The 27,610-nt window shown below is 41.0% G+C and overlaps 2 protein-coding genes across 3 annotated transcripts in view; one reads left to right on the top strand and one right to left on the bottom strand.

Moving 5' to 3' along the window:
- cryabb (crystallin, alpha B, b) overlaps positions 1–27,610 on the bottom strand; it is a 117,504-nt gene that overhangs the window by 15,413 nt on the left and 74,481 nt on the right. The gene's annotated exons all lie outside the window — the stretch shown is intronic.
- The window catches only part of LOC132829573 (uncharacterized protein C11orf52 homolog), a 30,029-nt gene continuing 28,231 nt past the window's right edge, over positions 25,813–27,610 (top strand). The window contains exon 1 of one of the 2 annotated variants that reach the window (XM_060846828.1): positions 25,813–26,170. In XM_060846828.1, the coding sequence (XP_060702811.1) occupies positions 26,139–26,170 (32 nt within the window). In that variant the 5' untranslated portion in view covers positions 25,813–26,138. The remainder of the gene's footprint in view (positions 26,171–27,610) is intronic. The other variant, XM_060846827.1, reaches the window with a different exon arrangement.

The raw sequence follows: 27,610 nt of genomic DNA, 5'->3' as shown, positions 1-27,610 counted from the left end.
ATAGTTACGTGAATGAAGATTGAAAGACTTTGGAGAAAGAATGAGATAGATACAGGTGGAAAAAATGCTAATGTGTATATTGTTTCAATGCCATATAAGTCACTGACTCATTAACATAATTAAACTACACTTCAGTTGTTTTTTATAGTTACAAAATTCAACTGCTATATATAAACAGTCTGAGATCAAGAGTTTAATTGGTATTTTGTAAAAGGAGCTTGCAGGTTGGAATGTGTTTGTAAATTTTCGGCTCCAGTTCTGAAAAAATAGCATGAGGTGACTGACAGTTGATCTATTTATGTACATTTATCACACTGGGGACAATTTAAAATTAGCTCACCAGATGGGAAGCACACAAGATCATGGTGAATATTGATCCTACATCTGCCCAATAATGCTCATTGACGTCAATGAAAAGTAAAATCAGATGTGGTGCAATATTTTGCATCCATGCCTGTACTTTTCCTGAATTAGTGGGATAGCTTAAAATTGTGCATAAATGTGCTGACTGGAGTTTGATGATGCTCTCAACGTGTTTGAATGTAATAGAACAACATTTTACATTTTCTTCCATCTAGTTGTTTCAACTAGATGGGCGGCACGGTCGCACAGTGGTTAGCACTGCTGCCTCACAGTGCCAGAGACCCGGGTTCAATTCCCGCCTCAGGCGACTGACTGTGTGGAGTTTGCACGTTCTCCCCGTGTCTGCGTGGGTTTCCTCTGGGTGCTCCGGTTTCCTCCCACAGTCCAAAGATGTGTGGGTCAGGTGAATTGGCCATGCTAAATTGCCCGTAGTGTTAGGTAAGGGGTAAATGTGGGGGTATGGGTGGGTTGCAGGTCGGTGTGGACTTGTTGGGCTGAAGGGCCTATTTCCACACTGTAAATAATCTAATCTAATCTAAAAAAAACCTCCTTTTCCACAGTGAAACAGGAGAAAGGCATAACATTGTCAAATCTGGTTATACGCTCCTAACTCACATCTTCCTTTCCTACATCGCGTTATATTGCAGCACAGTCTCATCAATAAAGCATTTTTGAAAAATTCCAATGCTTATCCATAATATTTTTTATTACAAGTATGAGTGTTTCTGTGAACCTTAAATTGTGAATATTTCTCCCTGTTCAATTAAAGGACAGTTCTCTTCCACAATTAAGGTCACACAGCAGAGCTGACAGTCAATCTTTCTTGATTCTCTTCCATGTCTGGAGGTGTATGAGGTAGACAAAGTGCACACTGCAGTTCCTGTAGCTTATTTCTTCCTGGACCATGCGACTAGTCTGATGTCAGAGACTATCGCTTGGGGATTGGTCACACTGTGTCACACATTGCTGACCAGGCTGTTACTGCTTACCCATGGGGATATTGGAATGATTGGAGGTTTGAGATTGCAGTGAGTGCACCTTCTTTTGCCATCAACTGCTGGAGTGGGACTCGAACTCGAGTTTCTGGCTCTGAGGCACAGAGGCTACCTACTGCACCATGAAGCCCTGATAGCTAATGGAAAGTGTCAAAAAGCATTACATTTTGACCTGACTAGTTTCAGCTTTTCTGATCTGTTGGTGATTTGTTTCCTTGACTTACACTTCTACCTCCTTTGATTTTGTTTCTAGGTGAGAGCAAATACTCCCATGTCCCTGACTATTATAGCCTGGAGCAAGAGATGTATGAGATCAGTTTGGGATATTTTATAAATGATAATCACTTCCTCCCCCATGTAAAGATTTCCAGTTGTCACTCAATGCCCCATTCTACTCAGTGCGCTAGATAAGATCTGAAGTTATCAACCTAATCCCAATGTACTGCCACATCATCGTCTTCCAATCTAACATACTGAGAATGTGTTGCTGGAAAAGCACAGCAGGTCAAGCAGCATCCAAAGAGCAGGAGAATCGATGTTTTGGGCATGAGCCCTTCTTCAGGAAGATTCCAGCAACACATTTTCAGCTCTGATCTCCAGCATCTGCAGTCCTCACTTTCTCCTCGAAGAGTCTAACATAATACATTGTTTGCAAAAAAGCAAATACTGAAATACCAACAGATAATGCTGGAAATGCTCAGTAAATATGGCTGCATTGTAGAGAGGGCAAAGAAGCAGCTTCTCACATGGACCCTCAATATTGTGTCATGTTCAAAGTTTGTGCGAAGATTTGTAGCTCGGGTGCTTGTTGTGGTGGTTCTGTTCGCCGAGCTGCAAGTTTTTGTTGCAAATGCCGGAAGAAACATCAAAGAAGCGCTTCGCAGGAGGCTCCACGGCACTGATGATGTCTCCTAGCCAGGGGACGAAACGTTTGCAACAAAAACTTCCAGCTCGGCGAACAGAACCACTACAATTGTGTCATGTGAAATTCACAGTACAATTAAGATACTCATTTAAAGTGTGCACAAAATCAAAAACCACAACATACTGAAAAAAAAAGTCTGTGTCATGTGCAAAGCGCCTGCAGCTGTTACAGACATACTTTTGGACCCTAGCTGATGATTAAAAAGTTTCATCCAATCAGCTTTAACAAGCAGCAAAAGCACCACTGTCAACTAATGCATCCGGGCCAAGATATCAAAAACTCGATACATCAAATAATATATAAAACGTCTGGGTGAAGTGAGAATACTCAAAGTGTAAAACCTGACAGTTTAAAGCATTTAATTTCAAGGACAATTTCATTGGGACTTACTAAAATAAATCAAAACCATGATATTGACTTAATGACTTACACAGGTAGTTAAGAGGATTGCACTCAGCCTGCTTCTACCCATTGTTTCCTATGCTCCAGAAACCTGCACCTGGATTCCCAAAATAAAGAGATGCTGAAAGTCAGGCCCTAGAATTAGTTGACGCTATGCTTTTTCGAGGTAGAGGATGAGCATAAAAGCCTCCAATAGAGTGGCAGTGTGTATGTCATAGTCCAAGCCAAAATTGTGTTGCCTCACCATTTGGGTAAACATTGTAGTGCAGATATTAGATTACTTACAGTGTGGAAACAGGCCCTTCAGCCCAACAAGTCTACACTGACCCACCGAAGCGCAACCCACCCATGCCCCTACATTACCTAATGCTATGGGCAATTTAGCATGGCCAAATCACCTGACCCACACATCTTTGGACTGTGGGAGGAAACCGGAGGAAACCCACACAGACACAGGGAGAACATGCAAACTCCACACAGTCAGTTGCCTGAGGCAGGAATTGAACCCGGATCTCTGGCATTGTGAGGCAGCAGTGCTAACCACTGTCCCACCGTGCTGCCCACAATCCAGGCCCATGTGAAAACCAGGTGCTAGCCCCTTTGTATAAGTAAATATAGGAGGAGGTTTTGTGTTTTTTATTCATTTGTGGGACTTGGGGGTCACTGGCTGGCCAGCATTGATAGCCCATCCCTATTTGAGGAGGTGGTGGTGAGCTACCTTCTTGAACTGCTGCAGTTTACTTGCTATGGGTTGACCCACAATGCCAGTAAGGAGGGAGTTTCAGAATTTTGACCCAACAACTGTGAAGGCATGGTGGTATATTTCCAAGTCAGGTTGGTGAGTGGCTTGGAGGGGAACTTGCAGGTGGTGGTGTTCCCAAGTACCTGTTGCCCTTGTCCATGTAGATGGAAGTGGTTGTGGGTTTGGAAGGTGCTGTCTAAGGATCTTTGGTGAATTTCTGCAATTTATCTTGTAGATAGTACACACTGATGCTGTTGCGCGCCGGTGATGGAGACATTGAATGTTTGTAGATGTGTTGCCAATCAAGTGGGTTGCTTTGTCCTGGATGGTTTCAAGCTTCTTGAGTGTTGTTGGAGCTGCATGCATCCAAGCAAGTATTCCATCACACTCCTGACTTGTGCCTTGTAGATGGTGGATAGACTTTGGGGTGTCAGGAATTGAGTTACTCGCCACAGTGTCCCTAATCTCTGACCTGCTCTTGTAGCCGCTGTGTTTATGTGGTGAGTCTAGCTGAGTTTCTGGTCAATGGTAACCCCAAGGATGTTTACAGTGGGGGATTCAGTGATGGCAATGCCATTGAATGTCAAGAGGCAGTAATTATTGGTGATGGTCATTGTCTGGCATTTAAGTGGCGTGAATGTCACTTGCCACTTGTTGGCCCAAGCCTGGATATCGTCCAGATCTTGTTGCACTTGAGCACGGACTGCTTCAGTATCTGAGGAGTCGCGAATGGTGCTGAACATTGTGTAATTATCGGTGAACATATGCACTTTTGATATATGATAGAGGGAAGATCATTGATGAAGCAACTGAAGATTGTTTGGCCTAGGACACTACCCCGAGGGATTCCTGCAGAGATGTCCTGGAGCTGAGATGACTGACCCATTTGTTTGAGGCATCCTTCCAAAACTGGGCTTCTCTGAAACCAGTTGGTACGCATACAAGTCTGTTGTGACCAAGAAAAATCAGTTCTGCTTGCAGCCCAATTAAAAATTACCTTCAAAATGGTAGATAACATCATCGAGTTTTTGCAGCATGGAAAGAGGCCATTCAGCCCATTGTGTCCATGCTAGTAATCAAACATCCATCCATTCAAATCCCATTTTCTAGAACTTGGGCCCATTGTGTTGTACACTATGGCATTTCAGATGTTCATATAAATAGTTCTTTAAATGACTTGAGTGTTCATGTCTCTACCACCCTTTTATGCAGTGAGTTCCCGATTCCTATCACCCTCTGGGTGAAAAGGAAGCTCCTCAAATCCCCCCTAATCCTCCTGCTCTTTACCTTGGAACGGTGGCTCCTGGTTAGTGACCTCTCTATTAAGGAGAAAGGTTTCCCCTTATCTGTCCTGTCTCTGCCCCTCAAAACATTGTCCACCTTAATCAGATATCCCATCAGCCTTCTCTGCTCTAAGGAAAATAATCTCAGCCTATGTAGTCCCTTTTCATAGCTGAATCACTCCAGTCAAAGCTGCATCCTGGTAAATCTTTTCTATTCAATCTTTAGTGCAATCGCATCCTACCTACTGCACAGAGATCAGAAGTGCACACAGTACTCCAGATGTGCTCTTACATCACATATAGCTTCATCATATCCTCCTTGCTCTTGTATCCAATGCCTTGATTAATCAAGGCAAGTGGCCTATATGTCTTCTTAACCACCTTACCTACCTGTCCTGCTGCCTTCAAGGATCTATGACATCCCCCCAATGTCCTTCTGTACTTCCTACTGTCCTACATGCAACATATTGTTCCTTGCCTTGCTAGTCCTTCCAAAATGCATCACCTCATTCTTCTCAGGATTAAATTCCATTTAAGTATTGAAATATGGAGACAGTGTGCATTCTCTGCTGTCACATCATATTGAAGACCATTTTTAGCACCTGTTTGGCTCCTCCAAGTCCCCTCCCCTCTCACAGAATACTTCTTCCATCTTCCCTGGACCTGCCCGACCCAACTTCATCCTCATGCAATTGGCACATACTTCTTACTGGAATTATGCTGCTGAGGCCCAATTTCAGGTGAGCCTTGAGCCTCTGGGAGGTGGCATTCTGTCTGAGCAGAATGTTGATGTTGAAAACAGGCGGAAACAACTCCCACTCAGAAGCGGCTAGTGGACACACACATATGTAATGAGGGAAAACCACTACTGAGTTACTTTGGAACTCTAGAACATGCTTTTCAACAGCTGGTCACAAAATATTATTACTTAAAACAGAATGGGCTGCATTGCCAATTTAAAGCAGGGGAATAATATATGGTGCTTGGAGACTTAAAGAAAGCAGAAAATAATTAATACGGTCAGGATGGTCAGTTTGTTCATATAGGTTGCTACTGGAAATGTATTATTGCTCCCTACTTGCACCAAGTTCTGCTCCCATCATCCCTGTACTTATTGGCTGACATTGGCTCTCAGTTAAACAACAACCCAATTTTTAAATTCTCATCCTTGCTTTTAAATACCCCCATGGCTTTGCCCTTATATGTGTATAATGTTCAGCTTTAAACCCATACAAAATGTCAATGCTTTTGTGCATTATTGATTTTAATTGCTTCATGATTAGTGTCTGTACGTCCAGATACAAAGCGCCAAAATCTGTGACTCGCTTTCCAAACCTCTTCATCACTCTGCATCCTTTTGCAAGATGCTCCTTAAAACTTACCTCTTTGATCAAGATTTGCTAAGCTAGCCTTGATTCACTTATTTGTCAAAACTTGTTTGATCACCTTTGTACAGTACTTTAAGATATTTCACTGTGCTGTTTTTGTTGGAAACAAACATGGCATTTCAATAGAATAATAAAATTCAAAATTGGAATTGGAACCTCTTATGTCAACATCAGACTCAGAAGGCATCAGGATGATGAAAGAAAAATCCTTGGGTTGCCCCAGTCTCTGAATAACTGATTCCAAGAGATACTGACCACAGGTTTGGAAAGAGGCTGCTAAACCATTCTCTCAGCTATGGCTCATGGAAGAATGATGGAAGTGCACGCATTAACATTAGAAATAAAAGACCAGAAATTTAAAATTGACATTCTCTGCATCAGACAACTGCAACATTAATGACCAGCTTCATTAACTGTAAGTCAAGTATCAAGGCATTATTCTGGATTGGCACAGCAAACATTCCATGTCATCAAGTTTCAATCACAGTACATGGCAGGGTAGGAATAGAATGTGTCAGCCAAGTCTTCTCCTCCATATTCATTATTTTCCTCATCACTCTTGACCTAATTTCCAAGCTTGCTTGTTCATTTCTACAGCACTTGAATCTGTCATTGGTCCACTGAGAATAATAGCAAGTATCAATTTTTATTTGCAAGTTCAATACAACAACTTCAGGCAGGTTGGATGATGGACGCAACATCCAAGAGTTGTCGTCTGAGGAGACCTGGCTCCATAACATCTAAATGGACCATCTGTGCTCAGTGCAGTCATGAATTTAGCAACTCATGCAGTTGAGCTCAGTTTCAATGACACCATGCAGACACAAATAGATGGTATTGCCATACCGTTGCCTTTCAGCCCAGCTCTCCATAATGCTGGGCAGCACGGTGGCACAGTCGTTAGCACTGCTGCCTCACAGTGCGAGAGATCTGGGTTCAATTCCCACCTCAGGCAACTTTCTCTGTGGAGTTTGCACATTCTCCCTGTGTCTGAGTGGGTTTCCTCCCACAGTCCAAAGATGTGCAGGTTAGGTGAATCGGCCATGCTAAATTGCCTGTAGTGTTAGGTGAAGGAAGGGTTGGTGTGGACTTGTTGGGTCAAAGGGCCTGTTTCCACACTGTAAATAATCTAAATATCTTTGTTACTTACCATCAGAAGTGTATCGTCAATGGAAAGACCTCTAACCTCTAACCCTCTGCATGTATCTGGTATGTGGATGCTACATTTGCAATATTTCAATTCACGGCTACGTCAAAGAATTTCTTTGCATAGCTTCTTTTAATCCACTCATGGGACATGGACAATGCTGGCTGGTCAGCATTTATTACTCATCCCTTATTTGAGGTTCACATTTTGACCTATGCTTGACCTAATCAGATTATTTTTTCACTCTCAAGTCTTTGAAAGCTGACAATTTTGTAGTAAGTCCTTAAAGGGAATTAATTAAACATTGAGATTTTCCTAAGCTTTTGTAAAAGAGAGAGATAGGTTCCTGACTAGTAAAGGGACCAAAAGTTATGGGCAGAAGGCAGGAAGATGGGGTTGAGAGACATATAGCCATGATTGAGTGATGCAGCAAACCTGATGGGCCGAAAGGCCTAAATCTGCTCCTATATCTTATGGTCTTATAGTCTTATGGTCAATATACACTTTGGGATTCCTTCAGTTCCATGCTACAAGATCGATCTTCTTGGCTAAAAATCTCACAACACCAGGTTCTAGTCCAACAGGTTTAATTGGAAACACACCAGTTTTTGGAGCACTGCTCTGAAAGCTAGTGTGCTTCCAATTAAACCTGTTGGACTATAACCTGGCGTTGTGTGATTTTTAACTTTGTACATCTCCAAATCAGATCTTCTTGGCAACCTTGTGAATGGGGTCTAGCCACATGGTCACTGTGTAAATCTGATGCAGAGATTGAGCATATCAAAACTCTTCTGTATGATAATGGATACCCTGATAAAATCATCATTCATTGTTATATGGTTATGGAATCATGGCATCCAATCTACCTCAGATTACACTGAAAGGGAAAGATGTCTGATAAAATCTGAACACCAGGTGAACCTGGCTGTCTCACACTGCTACTAGGCAGGAAATCCACAAGTTATGTTCTCCACGAACAGCATGCTGCTGTAAAATAAAAAAGACATTTTGCCTACCAGACAAAAATTAAAATAAGTTTCAGTGCCAGTGTGATGCCAGGTATGTAGGCCATTAGACCTGGAAACTGGTGATCATATGAAATAACTTGCTCCCTTGACCATTCGTAGTGGGCACCATGTTGCTTGTGTTCAACCAGCCAGTGCTGACAAGTCTCAGAAAAGTATATCCATCATTGGATGTGATTTGTAATTGGAAATCATTTATTCAATAACTCAGATTGTCCTAAGAGTTATAATGGAAACCAGTTTAAGATTATTAGCCATTTTGATATATTTGTGATGCTAGAAGCTGGCTATATAAGTGCTCAGGACCCTGTTTCATGTAGTCAAGAAGAGTTTGTACATATGTTACAGTCTTTATGAAAAAGAAATGAATGCAGACGGCTGAATGCTGCTGCATCCCCTGACTAAGCAACATTTCCCTGCCTGGCCTGAGAATTAAGATTGACGGTCAAAAAGTGTGGTGCTAGAAAAGCACAACAGGTCAGAGAGCCTTCGAGGAGCAGGAGAGTCAACATTTGGACATAAGCCACTCATCAGGAATGTGCATCCATTTGTGGATTCTCCTGCTTCTCTGATGCTGCCTAACCTGCTGTGCTTTTCAAGCGCCACACTTCCCGATCCTCATCTCCAGCATCTGCCGTCCTCACTTTCTCCTAATTAAGATTGACAGGTAATGTTTCCTGCTGTACCTCCATGACAATTGTAAGCAATCAGCACCCCTGTTCTCATTCTGCATCGAGTGGTGTTTCTTTCTGATGCTTCTTCATGAGCGTAAAATTCAACTGCTCGTCTCCTTTGAAGTTCTGTGCTATCAAACTTTGTTTTAATTTTTGTGTAGATTTTAAAAATGTTTAATCTGTATGTCTTCCCTTTTGTCTCTTTGCCTCTTAAGCTAAAAAATTATTTCCTCTATTTATTGCTTTCTCTGACCCTGATTTCACATTGAATTCACAAACTTTAACTTACATTTCCACGTCAATTCGAGTGTTATCAAGTTCAGAATCCTTCAAATTCATTGGTTAAGGAGACAGATATTTGGTTACTATGTTCACTCAGGACCCAGACGACTGGTGTCATTTACTGCCAGGTTATTAGCTCACACCTTCAGTTGCCAAGCAAACTATTTATACGTCTAAACATGGAAGGGTAAGTCTGACTAATGGCAGACGCCCTTACACACCCTGGTGAATTCTGCCCCATTACAACTTCTCCAATAATAGCATTTACTCAAGACCTCCATCAGGTGATTTGGTTAAAACTAGTTGTCGTGCTTAGACTGTCCCAAAAAGATTGCTTACAACACTGCTGACAATCAACACAAGATACCCACATGTGGGTTTGCTTTTCTGATCATTTTGGAATCAGGAACAGTGAAATGAAACTTCAGCATTCTTTATACTCAGCTGCTTTATACTCCATGTTACAGCTGATATTATTGGTACAATATTTTAACTATAGCATCATGTTGCAAGTTTATCTTTGGCCCCATGAATCAATTCATAAAATTTAAAGTTCAAACGAGACTTTGCTTTTAGATCTTTAAACTGTACAGAAGCCAAATTTGTACTTCAGAAGCTCTTGTATAATCAAAACATTTAAAGATGCGACTATTAAGTCACAAACATCTAAACTAGATGGAGTGACTAACTGTGGAAGTTATTTCCTCACAATGCAGACATATCCCAGATGACATTATCAAATAACAACATTAAATAACATTACCACATCAGTGGTTTAACAGGCACACAAACCTCACTTTGTTTTTGAATGGTATAAGATGGTTTCCCAAGGCTGGTTAAGGACTATTGCTTACTGGCAAAGTACTAATCAGATTTTGTTGAGAAGTGTTTATGGAACACTTCCCTATTGTGAGGACTAAAAATCAGCATCCAGTACATTCATGTTAAGTTTAATCTAAGTAGATGCAGAACAAAAGCTTTCTTTTCTAACAAAACATCTCAATACAAGTTGAAAGTACCCTGCATTACACATTATCCATTTGCTACACCAGCCACAATACTGTCGATGTGAGCAGATTTTCAATTTAGTGCTAATTAATACTAAATTAAACCAGTTTTCTTACTGTTGAACAGATATTAATCCCATCCCAAAAGAGAAATAGCCCTGTGTTTTATTTTTTCCTCCTGAAGATGTTGACTGTTTTGCCGATGGGGCTGGTTGCAATGGACAAGTGTCAGCTCAGTTAAGATATACAAATTCATCAGACATGGATGGTGGAAGCAGGGATCTTTCCATTGATTGTTTATACTCCTCACGCTCTTATACTTCATAACCTCCAAGTAGGCTCCTTGTATCTGCGTAAGGTACAATACCTGGAATGCAGGAACAGTCCAGATCCATGAATGCTGACTTCCAAAATGCAGAGCCTTTGGAATTTGGAATGCTGCGAGTTAAAAGTATTGTTTCTATAGAAAACCTCGTGCTAAATCAAGATAAAGGGCCAACACCTTTACTTGCAGAACACCACCAGAATGAGACAATAAATGAGAGGATAAAATAATTAAAGCAACAATTAACTAACAACAAACCTGGATTTAAAAATTTGTGATTGTAGATTGTGGATGGAAGCCTGAAGGTAGAAGAGGAGGTGTTTCTTAGATGACTGATTTTTTTTCATAAACAGTAAAGCATTGTTTAAGTGGAAAAGAAGAAAACAATCCTCCTGTATTTAGCATTAACAATAGAACAGATATAAAAACAACAGTTTCTTATTTTTGTCTTCAACTTCACCTGCTCTTGTGAAATGCAGCTTAATGGTTTAGAATGAAACCCCCATTTAGACAGGGACATGCCATTAGCATGGAAAATTCAAGAGATCACACTATCATTAAATGAGGAATTTGAATCAATTTCATCTTTTCTTCATTGACTCAAATTGATTTACTTGCATTGTATATGAATGACCAATTTTGCTGTTTTAACACTGCTGGGATGCATATACTGATGGAGTCAAGTTACAAGCTTATACCACAGTTTGGCCACATAAAATAATAGTTAGGCGGATAGTTATTGCCAGAGCTCCATGGAATCCTTTATGTATTTAAAACATGGGGTGTGGAGACTGCAACAGCCTTCTGGAAGGTGTCACTGCCAGGCTCACTGTATAATTGTGTTGATTGCTATTCAAATACCAAAACACTCCTTTTTCTTTACAGGGTACTTAACAATTGAAAAAGATATCAAGGACTTAAATTGAAAAATAAATTGTAAATGAAAAGGAGATTAAGTAAGCAAACAAGGATAGGCAACATAAAAAGGAACCATTGAACTTGAGAAATCTTGGAATTTCACAGAAAACAAATTCAACAGAGCACTATCATAGAATGAGTTCAAACTAAAGGTTCCTCAACTGCATTCCCTGTTAAAAATGTGCAACTCATTTATTTTTAATAAACCAAAGAACTGCGATTGCTGTAGATCAGAAATAGAAATAGAAATTGCTGGAGAAACTCCAGCCGGTCTGGCAACATCTCTGGAGAGAAAGCAGAGTTAATTTTTTGCATCCAGTTAGCCTTCTTCAGAACTGAAATTGAAACATTAACTCTGCTTTCCCTGCAAAGATACTGACAGACCTGCTCACTTTCTTGAAGTAATTTTTATTTTTGTTTCCTTTCTTTTTAATCTAAGGTGGAAAAAGTGCTAGTATTTTATTGCATCTCTTGCCTTTTTAAAATTAATTGTATGGGATGTGGGTGTCATTGTATTGCCAACATGTATTGCCCATCCCTAGTTGCCCTTGAAAAGATGGTGATGAGCTACCTTCTTGAACTGCTAAAGTCCACCTGCTGTGGGTTGACCCACAATGCCCTTAAGGAGGGAATTCCAGGATTTTGACCCAGTGACAGTGAAAGAACAGCAATATATTCCCAAGTCAGGATGGTGAGTAGCTTGGAGGGGAATTTGAAGATGCTGGTGTTCCCGTGTATGTACTGCCCTTGTGCTTCTAGATGGAAATGGTTGTGGGTTTAGAAGGCGCTGTCTGAGGATCTTTGGTGAGTTTCTACAGTGCATCTTGTAGATAGTACACACTGCTGCTACTGATCATCGGCGGTGGAGGGAGTGGATACTTGTGGATGCAGTGCCAATCTGCTTTGTCCTGGATGATGTCAAGCTTCTCGAGAGTTGTTGGGGCTGCACTGATCCAGGCAAGTGGGGAGTATGTCTGTTTGTATATAAATTAAGCTGTTATGAATATGATGCTCTTTTCCATCTAGAGACTACTTAAACTTGTCCCACATCTATTATAAGAAGCAGGTTTCATTACATCCCTACAGAGCAAGAGGGCAGCCCTGTGCTAAATGAGGGAGTTGTGACTAGACTGCTGTTTATCTGCTAGTGGCAGGTCTGCAGAGCGTCCAGCTCTAATAGGTCTGATGTACATCATATACTTTCCATCCCCGTCACCTGTTTTGATCCTAGGAGGGTTTTACTAAGATCCGCTGTCATGCACATAAATGTCTTCAACTTGGCGGTTCAGCTGTTTTTCTGTGATTGTCAACGGTTGCAGTCTGTACTGAACACGTTGAAATGTTTAGAATTTTTTACTGAGGTAAAATAAGGGACTGACAGCAACCATTGGAAATACAAATACGTGTGTGGGAAAACTAATGGCTGGTTGCCTAACAACACAGTAAGGGAGACATGATGACAGCAATGGAACACTCTGTACTAGCCGATGCATTAGAAAAATTGGACAACTATAAAGAGTAACAAAAAGGAAAATTATTGCAGATACAATGTGGGTCAGAGACATTTAAACAGATTGACACAGACACTACAGTAAGGGTGATTTCAAGGCAGGAACACTTATGGACACACCATTGCAATTCGCTGATTTCCTTTTTGCATATTTCTATGTTAATTCCATATGACTTGCCTCATGCCGTGTAAGCATTCTTCTGCTGGAACAGCAAGTGAATGAACAATGGACAATTGAACCATCCACGGCTTGCTCTAATTCCAATTGACAGTGCTGCCAGTGGTTCTCACCTGCCCCCAGAAACCCAATTGGAAATGGCAAAATATTTTAACAAGTCAATGTCAGCAAATATTGGGGATACAACCAAGTGAACATGGTAATGAAAGAGACTTTGTTCTAAATGTAATTTTCTTCAAATCAATACAGACACCTTAATGTGATTTTATAAATGTAATGATGGCCATTTTTCTTTCCTTCAAAATATGTTTAAGTATTATTTGGTTCACCTCAAGAAATTTTCCATTGTATACAATATTTTAACAAATTTCACACTCTGTTAGATATGTATTGTAATCTGCACTTCTGAAAAAAGACCTCTAATATAAATTCATTGCCATAACTACTTATTTTGGCAGGGATGGAATGGAATGGGATGAAGACAAGAGAAAAACAGAAATAACAACATGTTCTATTGGCACGCTTGACGTTTCCTGACCTGGGTAGTATACTTAAACCTCACCATTTGCCCTGAAAAAAACTATGCTGCTGTGATGAATAATGGTTTGATATTAATGCACAATGTCAGTCCGTTGTTTATAGACTCAGTTCTCACAGAGAACAGATTTGTCTGAATCTGCTGATGATGTTATTAACTGACATTGGCTTCTTCATTTAATCCTTCTCTGGCATAAGTGCTGAATGTCAGCATTCCAACGCCAGCTATTTGTCAGCTATTCCCAAAATGACTAACATGTGAACTGTAAGTCTTTTTAGCATTGCATCTTTCTTGTTACCTGTCAATATTTGAGAAACACAAAAAGTCTGAACTGGAGGTGACTTCCCTGGACTGGTTCCAAACAGGATGGATAAATCTCTGAAAGATAAGAACATAAGAGCTAGGATAAGGAGTAGGCAATTCAGCCCCTTGAGCCTAGCAAATCTCATCTTGGCCTCTACTCCACTTTCTTATCTCACTCCCATCAACCTATTACTAATTAAAAATCTCTCTACCTTCTCTTTAAATATACACAAAGTCCCAGCATCCACCAGCCTCTGGGGGAGTGAATTCCACTGATTTGCAACCCTTCTCCTTATCTCTGTTCTAAATCTGCTATTGCCTTCTCTAAAACTATGACTTCTTACTCTCCATCGCCCTATGTGAGGAAACATCATTTCTATACCTACTTTGTCAAAGTTTCAGAAGTAAATACATTTAATTACTCCGTAACTTTAACAGAAAGTGAACATTTTACTTCTAATAAGGCAAAGAGTGATCATCAGCACTCATATTTGAGGCACATCAAGCAGTACAAAAATATGGTTTACCAGGATGTTGCCTGATATGGGGGATTTTAGCTATGGAGAAAGGTTGGATACACTGGACTTGTTTTCACTGGAGCACAGGAGCTTGAGGGGCGACCTGACAGAAGTTTATAAGATTGTGAAAAGCATGGAGAGAGTGGAAAGTATGAGGATTTTTCCTAGGGGGGACACATGTTCAAGGTGCAGGGAGTTGGGGGGGGAGTCTAAAAGAGATGTGTGAGTCAAGCTTTTCACACAAAGAGTGGAGAGTGTCTAGAATTTGTTGCCAGAGGAGATGGTGGAAGCAGATGCAATAGCAGCATTCAAGAAGCACCTGGACAATTACATGAATAGGAAGGGAATAGAGGGACACAGATCCTGTAAGTGAAGACAGTTTTAGCATGGAAGGACAAAGTGTGTTGGCGTAGGCTTGGAGAGCCGAAGGGCCGGTTTCTGTGCTGTATCATTCTTTGTTGTTCTTGACAATATATAGGCCTTATGCTTTTCAGTTCTCTTCCAAAAGCCGGTCTGACCCAGTGTGCCACAACATCAAACCAACACCACATTCCCCCTCCCTCCATGGTTATGGCAAGGATGAGGCTACCAAAACCATCTCAGCTGGAAAGGGGATTGAATCCTATGCTGTTGTCACTAGTTTGGTCTGCACCACTTTTCCAGCTTCATGGAGTCTTTATTGCTGTGGCAACATCTACTTTTACATGTACATTGTAGCCTGAAGCTCTGCATTGCGTTTGTAGAGGCTTCAATTTTTCTTTCCACCACCAAACCCCAACAGCTCACCAGCATCTCTCCCACTCTTACAACCTGCCATTGATGTCGGAAGGATATAGGTTGATATTCAACCTATTTGGATTCTTAAATCCTAGGCTATTAAATCCTGGCTCAGAAACAACATCTAGACTCACTGTGCCACAAGAGCTTCACATGCTCTATATAATCTCCCAAAAAAATTAAGTTACATTCCTACAGACAAGTTACAAAGAAGGCAACTGTGGTAACTAACAGAGCAGGTGTAGAATAGATAACATGGAGATCAGCAGGACAGGATGTCGTTATTGAAGATAAGTCGTATTTTGTACTGCTCAACATGCCTAAAATCTGAAGGGAGGTGACCACTCTTCTCCTTATTAGAAGTAGAATATTTGCTTTCTATTAAAGTTATAAAATACTTATGGAGAGCAGCAATAGATGGTACCACCAGAATGGTGAGAAATGGATTGATAACCACTATTCATCCTGAGAGTGAATTGGGGTGTTGAATGCTGAGCTTCTCCCACAGGAAAGGTAACAACTGGAGGGTGACAAACACTGGGCTTCTGTTATCTGTCTTCCACGTGTGGAATCAAATGGCGCTGGTAGAAATCAATGGCAGGTTGTCGTTGATGTGTGAATCCTGCTGAAAATATTGCATTGTTGTCTTTTTACAATGTGCCGCTATTCAATTCTTTGAAGTTTATGAAGAAATAGTGTTCATTACATATTTGGCTGTGGTTCCAATGGGAGTTTTTCTGTTTAGAGTAACAGCTTTAAAATGAATAGATACAAGAAAAAAACTCCTGAAATGTTTTCTTAAGTACAATAACTACTACATTCATTAAATCATTGAGTTCGTGCTATGCGAATCATAAGTGTGGAACATGTCTGCACTGAACAGTGCATTGCATTCCACTTCTGCAGGCAACCAAATCCTTCCAAAAAGTTTTTCTTGTCTTCTAAAAGATCCATGTATTCTACATCTCACTGCTCAGCCAAAAGTCAAGCAACCCACTCTCACATCTCCAGCAATTCTGCTTTCTCAACAGCCATTAAGGAATTGACTGGAACTCTGCCTCACCTTCCTCTCTCTGCATAAGCACTTGACTGAGTATTTTCTCCAACAGCTGATGGTCTGGTGAGGAATTAGAGTGATAATTCAAGAACAGGTCTGTGGGGACAAGTTTGTGTAACACCCCTCGAAGGGGCAGTATTCATTGGCCAATATATTATGCCAAATGCTTCAACATTTTTAACTTAAAAATTAAGTTTGTAAGTGGCTTTTACAATATAAAAGGCAATACTTGGTTTATATATACGAGAACGTACACACAAGATCTTTGTAATATTATTTTTATTAAAGAAGAGCTATATACTGTGCAGTTACAAAATACTCAGTTGGATTGTCAGAGATGAATGTTACACATTTCAACCCTAAATTATATCCTTTTTGAAAACCCAGACTGTTTTTCTTTAGGAGATACATAAGATTGCTCTGAGATGTTTTAAGCTATTTGGCTTGGATATGTTGGCAATGGCAGCGTTTGTGGCCCAGACTATTTTCCCTTGACTCAATATCGAGTTCGCTAATTTTAGGGCCCGAACACCTTCCTCTAAGTCCTTTACCCACCTGCACACCCGAGGCCCTGCCATGACAGGGCTGCTTTTGGACCACGCCCTACCCCTCCAACCGCAACAAGGACAGAACCCACCCTGGTCCTCATCTTCCACCCCATCAACCTTTGTATAGATTGCATCATCCTCCACCATTTCCGCTACCTACAACTGGACCCCACCACCAGAGATATATTTCTCTCCCCAACCCTATCCACTTTCCATAAAGACCGTTCCCTCCATGACTACCTCATCATGTCCACACTCCCTAACAACAACTCCCCCACACACCCTCACCCATTTCCGCCAGCACCTTCCCCTGCCACTGCAGGAATTGCAAAACATCTCCCTACACCTCGGTCCAAGGCCCCAAAGGAGCCTTCCACATTCAACAAACTTTCACCTGCACTTCCACACATGTCACTTACTGTATCCGTTGCTCCCAGTGCGGTTTCTCCTACATTGGGGAGACTGGACGCCTATTTTCAGAGTGCTTCACAGAACACCTCCAGGACATTCGCAGTAACCAATCCTACCAGCCCGTGGCTGAACACTTCAACTCCACCTCCCACTCTGCCAAGGACATGCAGGTCCTGGGCCTCCTCCATCGCCACAGTCTTACCACCCGATGCCTGGAGGAAGAATGCCTCATCTTTTGCCTCAGGACCCTCCAACCCCATGGCATCAATGTGGATTTCACCAGGTTCCTCAAATCCCCTCCCAACACCTTACCGCAGTTCCAAACTTCCAGCTCAGCACTGTCCTCATGACCTGTCCTACCTGTCCATCTTCCTTTCCACCTATCCGCTCCACCTTCCCCTCTGACCTATCACCTTTACACCCAACTCCATCCACCTATTGCACTCTCAGCCACCTTTCCCCAGCCCCACCCTCTCCCATGTATCTCTTCACCTCTGAGATTCCCAGCCTCATTCCTGATGAAGGGCTTTTGCCCAAAATGACTCCCCCTCAATTCCTGTGCTCCTCGGATGCTGCCTGACCTGCTGTGCTTTTCCAGCACCAGCTCTTGACTCTAATCTCCAGCATCTGCAGTCCTCATGTTTGCTTTTTAAGAGGGAAGATAAGAGTCAATGTTGTGCATCTGGAATACATGGAGACTGGACAAGGGAAGGAGAGGAAATTCCAGTTGGTTTGCACAACAACTGATGATAGTTTTACTGCACCATTACTAAGACTAACTTCCACCTTCGGATTTAATTAACTGAATTGATAATCCACCAGCTACCCTGATGGCTTTTGTTAGCAATATTGCTGTGCTTAGAGAAGATAAATGATAAAAGTTAAAATGTTTGGAATACTTTTTGAATGTCTACATTTATAACATTAAATAAGCTTTTCATTTTGTATTTTATGTTTTAAAATTATTTTTATATAAGTAATGAATACCACTGCCAGCTCTGTTATTTCACTGAATGCTATCGGGAAAATTGTCCTTTGAAATCATGGAATGGCTGCTAAGGAATGCAAACTAGATGAATTAGTTTTTAAAAAAAGCAAATAGCAGAAGTAAAACTCCAAGTCAATGGTGCTACAAGTATGAGATCATTCTCACATATCGTGCCAATCCTGAACTCAGGCTTTTTAATATGTTGGGGTTAGATGTTTGATATTTTTACTCAGTAAGCATTGAATGAAATGATAGGATTATAGAGAATGCCTATAATTCTGTGCATTCATTGGGCTATTTATTCATGATCTCCCATTCACATTACACAGAGAGTGTATGTCATTGGTTTGTTCCTTTCACTGGGGGAATGAGCATGGTTTGAAAGAGAACGGGTGTGTGACTTTTCAGTGAAGAAAGAGATACAGGGATAAAACAAAGAACTGCAGATGCTAGAGATCCGGAACAAAAACAGAAATTGCTGGAGAAACTCAGCAGGTCTGGCAGCATCTGTGTGAAGAAAGCAGAGTTATTACTTTGAGTCCATTGATTCCTCATCGGGATCCTGTAGGATTTTAATTTAGATAAATGTAAGGTGCTGCATTTTGGAAAGGCAAATCAGAGCAGGACTTATACACTTAATGGTAAGGTCCTGGGGAATGTTATGGAATAAAAAGACCTTGAAATGCAGACTCATAGTACCTTGAAAGTGGAGTTGCAAGGAGATAGGATAGTGAGGAATGCCTATTTTTATGCTTGCCTTTATTGGTCAGTGCATTGAGTACAGAAGTTGGAAGGTCATGTTGCAGCACATTGGTTAGGGCACTTTTGGAATACTGTGTGCAATTTTAGTTTTCCTACTGTAAGAAGAATGTTGTGGAACTTGAAAAGGTTTAGAAAAGATTTACAAGGAATTTGCCAGGATTGAAGCATTTGAAATATATGGAGAGGCTGAATAGGCTGGGGCTGTTTTCCCTGGAGTGTCGGAGGCTTAGTGGTGACCTTATAGAGGTTTATAAAATCATGAGGGGTGTGGATAGGATAAATAGACAAGGTCCTTTGCTGGGGTGGGGGAGTCAAAACTAGAGGGCATAGTTTTAAGGTGAGGGGAAAAGATTAGAAATGGACTTAAGGGGCAACTTTTTCATGCAGAGGGTGGTGCATGTATGGAATGAACTGACAGAGGAAGTGGCGGAGGCTGGTACAATTACAGCATTTAAAAGTCATCTGGATGGGTTTTGAATAGGAAAAGCTTAGAGGGATATGAGCCAAATGCTTCCAAATGGAACAAAATTTATCTACGTTATCTGGTTGGCATGCATGAGTTGGACTGAAGGGCCTGTTTCCACGCTGTATATCTCTCTGGCTCTATGACTCAAAACATTAACTCTGCTTTCTTCTCACAGATGATGCCAGATGTACTGAGCTTCTCCAGCAATTTCTGCTTTTGTGAAAGAGATACAGGGGCTGTACTTGAGAGAGGAGGTAAAGCAACTGGACATTTTATTTTTATGCAAAGTGAATTTAACTTGGAAAATTATATACACCCCTGAAGATTTCACTAGAAGAAATGAGTTATGAGAATAGATACCTTTCCCAAAGAACTGCAGCTCCAAACTCTCATTTTTAGAGAAAGTTGATCAATAGTTCAATCCTGGTAGAATCTTCGATTTTTGTGAGAATGGTATGGTCAAGTTAAACTCAGATTCAGTGAAAAAAGAAACTGTAACTTTGGAACATTAGCTCCTTTGCAGTCTAACTCTGGATTTTATTGGGAGCTCATATTATGGGACATTCTTACAAGCTTGCCACACTAATATCAACGCTAACATTCTTCTTTATTTCTTCTTGGGCAAGTGGGTAAGCACCATTGGCTAGGCCAACATTTGTTTCCCACCACTAATTGCCTAAAGACAGGGGTGATGAGCTGTTCTCTTGGTCTGGTGCAGTCCATGTGGTGTAAGTATACCCAGAGTGTGGTTAGTGAGGGAGATCCGGGAGTTTGACTCAGTGATAGTGAAAAAACAGTGATATATTTCCAAATCAGGATAGCGTGTGATTTGAAATCAGGCTTGTAGTGGTGTGCCCATGCAGCTACTGCTTTTGTTCTTCAAAATGGTGGAGGTCACAGGTTTGGAAGGTGCTGTCAAAGGCCAATTAGCAATGTCACTGTGAACTGGTAACAGAGGGAATCAGTGCTTATGTCAATGAATGAGATGCTGATTGTCATATTTTCAGATATCACTGCTGCTGATTCTAGTTTAGTATTTGCTAATCATCTTTTCTCTCTGATGAGTCCAGGGCCTAATTATCAGGTGCACAGGATAGACTGGTACTGGTAAGTCTAAACAGAAGAGGCATTTGTCTGACAGTTTATTGCATACTAGTATATAGTCCAGGTTACGTTACCAGTCAGGCATAATTATTGGGGACTGTCAGGAGCTGTACAGCTGTACACCATTCAGCCATTCTTGCAGAACTTCACTGTCTCCAAAGGCAGTAAGATATCATGAGATGGGGAGCTGAACATTCACTCTTTCAGAACCATTATTTTAAACACCACTGATCAAATGGACAGCTTTGTTTTGGATGATGCTGAAGTTCTGTCCTGGGGTATTGGAGCTACATTTACCCAAACAAGTGAAACATATTCCATTCAACTCCTGGCTAGCTCCTTTGAAGATAGTGGACGGCGTTTGATCTTTTGAGGTAAGATAATCACTGCAGAATTCTGAGCCTCCAACAAGGAGACTTCATTGGGGCTGACAGGGTAGATGTAGAAAGGTTGTTTCCTCATGTGGGAAAGACCAGAGGCATAATCTCAGAGTAAGGGTTCACCAATTTAAGATTGAGATGAGAAAGTTTTTTTTCTCTTTTATGGTACTGAATGTGTGGAATTCTATACTGCAAAAAGCTATGAACTCTGGGTCATTAAGTGTATTCAAGGCTGAGATAGACAGATTTCTAATCATTAAGGATGCAAAGGTTGTTGGGAAAAGTCAGGAAAGTGGAGTTGAGGATTATCAGATTATCCATAATCTCATTGAATGGAGGAGCAGACTCAGCCCAATGATCTACTTCTGGTCCCACATTTCTGGTCTATGAGTAATATGTGCTGTGGATAAAGGGTAGTCGGTAGATGTCCTGTACTTGGATTTCCAGAATTTATTCGAAAAGGTGCAACATCAAAGTTTATTGCAGAAAATATATGTTCATGATGTAGGGAGGACGTATCAGAATGAATAAAAGTTTGCCTGGCCAGCAGAAAACAAAAAAAATGCATAAATGTGTCTTTCTCTGATTGGCAGGATGTGTTATATGGAGTCCCTCAGGATTCTGTATTGGGACCTAAATTTTTTATAATTTACATTAATGACTTTGATGAGGAGAGCAAAGGCATGCAAGTTAAATTTGAAGATGACACAAATTAAAGAAGAAAACATCGTGTGAAGAAGATATGAAAAGTTTTCAGATGGAAATGGATAAATTAAGTGGTAAAAATCTGGCAGATCAAATATAATGCAAGTAAACACAAAGTTGCTCATTTTGGCATGAAGAATAAAAATTCAAAGTGTTATTTGAATGGAGAACAACTTTGGAATTTTGAGGTGCAGAGGGATCTAGGTGTTCCAGTATTTGAGTCACAAAACATTACTATATAGGTACAACAAGTGATCAAGAATGTTAATGGATTGGCAGCTTTTATAATGGGAGGAACTGAGCATAATGGGAAGGATATTATGCTTCAGTTGTGAGGCTTTGGTGACTCCATATCTTAATACCATGTGCAGTTTTGGTTTCTTTATTTAAGGAAGAATGTAAATATTTTGGAGACAGTGTAGAGGAGCCTTACCAGGTTGATCCCTGGAACGAGTGGTGATCAGTTGCACAAAGTGGATTTGTTTCCACTAGACTTTAGAAGAGTGAGGGGTGACTTGATTGACAGATCTTGACAAGATAGACAAGGAAAGAATGTTTCTTTTTGTGGATGAGTCTAGAGCTGGGTGGGGGTGGTCACCGTTTTAAAATTAGGGTTCACCCTTTTAAGACCACAGATAAGGATTTTTTTTCTCTCTCAGAGGATTATGTGACTTTGTAACTCCCTCAGAAAGAAATGGTAGCTACTTTCAAGGCAATGGTAGATAAATTCTTGCTCAGTAAAAGAATCAATGGTTCTACGGGGGGTAGATGGCAATGTGGAATTTGAAATACAAACTGATCAGCCATGATCTTCTTGAATGGTACAGCAAGGTCAAGGGTGAATGCTCTACTTTTGTTCATATATTTGCATATATGTTCTTCCAGCTGTTTTAATTATTCAGTGAAATTCATTATTAAATAAGACTGGTTTGCAAGATCTTTACTTTGATCACTGGTTATAAGATCACCACGTCAATAATATGCTGCTTCTGCTGTTTAGCACATAGATAAATCCTTTTTGTAGATTCACCAGGTTGGCATCTCATTTTGCAGCTACACCTAGTGCCCCTTGTAGGTTGGTTGGCTCCATTCAACTTTTCTGCGGTGGTTTGATATAATCGGGTGCCTGCTAGGTCATTTCAGATTATTATGAATCTGGAGTCATATGTAGGTCAAATAACAGATTTTCTTCACTAAAGAGTATGAGTGTGCCAGCTGGCAATTTTTACAACAATGCAGCAGTTTCACAATCATTCCTAATGAGATGAGCATTTAATTCCAGATTTATTAATTCATTGAATTTAAATTGGCTCAAATACCATAATGGGATCCAACATATGTCACTGGAGCATTAAATTGGTCCTCTAGATTAGTCGGTCGGTCCAAGCAAAGTTAATACAATGTTACCACTGCAGAAAAGTCATTTAGTTTCATTTTAGTGGATAGCATATTTAGTGATTTATTAAGCCATTCAGTTCTCTTTCCATTATTCATTTTAAATTAAAAGAATGTTTTAATTTGTTTTAACAGGGCAGCACAGTGGCTCAGTGGTGACCATTGCTGCCTCACAGCACCAGGAACCCAGGTTTGATCCCAGCCTAGGGTGAATATCTGTGCTGAATTTGCACATTCTCCCTGTGACTGTGTAGGTTTCATCCGGGAGACTGGTTTCCTCGCACAGTCCAAAGATGTGCAGTTTAAGTGGATTAGCCATAGGTAATTGCCCATCGTATCCAGGAATGTGCAGGCTAGGTGGATTAGCCATGGGAAATGCAGGTTTATAGGGTAGGGTTCTGGGAGGGATGGTCTTCAGAAGGTCAGTGTGGACTTGATAGGTGAAATGGCTTTCTTCCACATTGAAGGGTTTCCATATTGTTGCAAAATGATGCAGGAAAGACACAGAATATCATTTGGATGATGAAGTGCAAAGGAATTCACCATTCTTTCTTTAAGTTACTCCTAGCTTGAAAAAGAAAGAGGCATTGTTCTTATTACTACTGTCCAACTATTCTTTCATTTGATCACTTTCGATCACAATTGTTTTTGATGTCACACCCTGCCAAACAAACTATTTCACAATCAACAGGACAAACAGGTAAATTACTCCAGAGCAGTGCCTCACCTAGTGTAGTTTCTGTGATTTAATCTTCTCCTTGTCATGGTATAGCTTAGATTTGACAGATTAGTTCATTTTATTTTCTGTCCGTATTTTTGACATCCATATGTATTTATGGCTACACTAGCATATTACTTACAACAATCAGCAAGTCAAGTCCTTTGGATATCTGACATAAAAATGAGCAAATTTCAGAACATTTTTGAGCATTACTGCTAAATTTAAACATTATTCGCTATTAAACTATAACAAAAAATTTAGACTTTAGGTTTCTCAATTTCAGGTGACTCAGGCTAAAATGACTGTGTAATTTCCAGGTGTAGGCTTTGCAGCAGAACCACGGTAAATAATGTCAGAAAGCAGGCCTGATGTCCACCTGTTATTCCATCATCTATCAAGCTATGAATTATGAAAGCTTTCTGCAGACTGCTTCAAAAGAACTGGTGTACAAAACAGATTCCATGGTTTAAATATTCCAGTTCTGTTTGCTAGTCTTTGATTTTCACATTTTATTTGTTAACACCAACTTGCATGTTACAGTTCACTCAGGAACCCAAGTTGCCATGGTATCACATGCTTTTGCCTTACATGCACATTGCAGCCTATATTGCAGCTGTAGATAATGGCTGTTGAGGCTTGAACATTCTTTCCAACACATAGCAAACCAGGAATCACTCCTCCTCTTACCAACTGGCATTGCTCTGTAATGAATGGATTTGCAAGTTGATGCTCAACCTGTTTGCCTGCGTTACTTGACATCAAGCACTTGAAAAGGAATCAAACCCAGAGCTTCTGGCTCAGAGTCAGGGTTGCATTACAAGACCTCCACTTTTTTGAATCCCTGAGAACATGCCAATCCCTGTGGATACCTTGAGGGCCATAAGTGTAAATACTCAAGAGATATGTTTTGTGTTTGCAGAAAAGAAACAATTTAACTATTTTATCTAAAAACGTTTTAAGAAACTGCTGTTGACAAATGCCTGAAATCTTGAAAAAAATCTCAGTTTTAGTATTTTATTTAAACCACAGAACTGAATGACACAGAAGAAAACCATTCAGCTCACCTAGTTTTGAAAAGCCCATTCAAAGAACCTGATAGTACTTGAAACAGAGATAATGGATTCATGGATATATTGGAGATGCTGATGTTATTCTCTTTAGCACTGGGAGGTAAATAAAAGATAGGAAATGAGAGTAGGAGTAGGCCTTTCAGTCTGCTACACCATTCAACTAGATCATGGCTGATCTTCTACCTCAGAACAATTTACGAATGTCATCCACACATCCCTTAATTGCGGTAATATTTGAAATGTATCTGTCTCGAACGTACCCAATGACCGAGCCTCCAGATCCCTTTTGGGCAGATAATTCCAGAGCTTCAGTACGCTCTGAATGAAGAAATTCTTCCTTATCTCAGTCCTAAATAGTTTGCCTCTTATTCTGAGACAGTGTCCCTTAGTTCTAGGTTCCTTGAGCCAAGGAAAGTATCCTCCCTGCATCTAAACTGTTCAGCCCTGGAAGACTCTGCATGTTTCAATTGGTTGAAGATTTAATAGAAGCGCACAAAATTTGGGTTTTGAAGTAAAGAATGTGAAAGTGTTTTTCATATTGAAGAATTAACCCAAGGGGTGGGGTGGGGGTGGAGGGGGTGTGGGGGGGGGGGGGTGTGGTTGTGGGGTGGGGGTGTGTGGGTGTGGTTGTGGTTGTGGGTGTGGGTGAGTGGCTGGGGGGGGGGGGAGGTGGGTTGGGTGGTCGCATTTAGAAACCACTTGGCTTAACGCCGGTGAGGAATTTTACTCTTTGGTTTCCCCCGATCAACTGGAAGAGGAGACGTCGCCCTCTGCTGAAAAGAAGCGATTCACAAATCTGAAAGAAGGTTAGATAAAGTTCACAACCCAAATACCTCGCTTCCATAGGTTCATTCTGCTGTCCACTAATTCACATTAAACTGAGAGACCGAAAGGGTATAGGTAAAACAGAAACCAGTCTCACGCTGTTGGCCAGCTAGAAGAACTAAATAACAATCATGAAAACTCAGAGTGGAAATATCACACACCTGAAAACGTAAACTGTGTTATAAATATATGGTGGTATCTTTCCTGAAGTCTGCGTGGCTTGCTCTACACCTTTTTTTAGTAGCTGCTGAGTTCATCATCTGCCTTCCGTTCACCTGTCCTAGTGCCAGAACCTGACCGAGAGTAAACAAGGAAATGCGGGAAGTCGCAAACTTTAGTCTGTGCAACTGACGCGAAACTGCACTCGCAGAGGGGGGAGAGTTCATGGCGCAGCGCGGTGGCTGCAATGGGGAACGTCGTCCGGCGCTGCACAGCCAGGTAAGGGGCTCAACTCTTTCGGAAACTTCCTTCTACAATTCCCAAAGCCGACCGGATACACCAGCCACCGCTCCTGTGAAAGTTAATCTGCCTGCTCTGCTCTGCTTCTGTTTTTTCTGCATTTCCTGGTGGATCCGGTGCCTTTGTGGAGTTTCGATCTATCTCTCGCCTCTTTGCTCCAACTTTTATTGCGTTTTTGTTTTAATGTCTTTCCGGACTCGATTCACTGATCTGTCCTGACTCTCTTTTTAAAAAAAATCTAAGCTGTCTCTCTCTTTCTTACTAGAGTGAGATAATTTTGGGCAGGTTGGGGGAGGGGAGTATAATTTTTGTTTAGACTGTCAAAAGGATGGGATGTGTATCTCATTGGAAAGCGCCCCTGATCTGGGATATTATATTCCTGCCAACTCGGGGGAACGTGTGAGGAAAGGCGAGTTAATGGTCTACACACTCGGCAGTTCGGAGCGAGTTTTAAAACGGAGGTTTTCGGGAGGAGTGAAGCTGTGGTTAATTAGCTTATTCGTGGTTATGAATCCCACCCTGCCTAGTTACTGCTGCTGGTTTGTCACGATGTCAACAACGTTAGGAATCTGAAATCAACATGGTATGGCTTGTGAGGATGAGGGGGAACTCCCAACAGGCTAGACACTAGATTCCTTCTGAACCCTAAAGGAACACTATCTTCATATATGTTTTTAAAGTGTTGGACAAACTTTCTCACTGGTTAGTAAAATAAAGTTGCCATAGCAACCCTATGGTCCTCTGGGACTTTCTCATTATACAGAGGGAGAGATGACTGGTGGTGGTTTAACCTGAAGGTCGTCATACCCCAGGTGAGGGGAAGATTTGAGAAGGTGGGTCCTTTATGGTAACTTTAGCTGTTGCAGGAATTGAACCCACACAACTGGCTTTATTCTGCAATTGAGAGCAGCGTTCCAGCCAACTGGATTTGTAGATTTGTTTTCTCTTCTTTTTTTTAACTCTTCAATTATATATCTGGTTCCCCTTTTGAAGGCTGTTATTGAAGCTTACAAAATTCACTCTCTCTCTCTCTCTGTCCTAGATACAGTAAGAATAATTCTCCTGGTTGGGATGGCTGAACTAGGAGGCAAACTTTCTACATAATGGGTGGGCCATTCAGCACAGAAACAAGGAGGAATTTCCTCATGGAGGGTGGTGAACATCTGGAATTCTGTCTCCCAGAGGACTGTGCAAGCTCAGTAATTTGAGTAATTTCAAGTCAGATTTCTACATATTAAAATATTAAGGAACACAGGAATGGCAACATATTGTCAGATGGAATATAATGCGGGGAAAATGTGACATTATGAGTTCTGGCAGGAAGAATAGAGGAACTGAATTATTTAAATTGAGGAATACTGCAGAGGGCTATGGGAATTCTCTTCCATGAAGCTCAAAGCGAGCATATAGCAAACTCAT

This window comes from Hemiscyllium ocellatum, chromosome 29 (genome assembly GCF_020745735.1).
Source record: "Hemiscyllium ocellatum isolate sHemOce1 chromosome 29, sHemOce1.pat.X.cur, whole genome shotgun sequence".
NCBI lineage: Eukaryota > Metazoa > Chordata > Chondrichthyes > Orectolobiformes > Hemiscylliidae > Hemiscyllium > Hemiscyllium ocellatum.
This window is presented reverse-complemented; position numbering and strand designations above follow the sequence as displayed.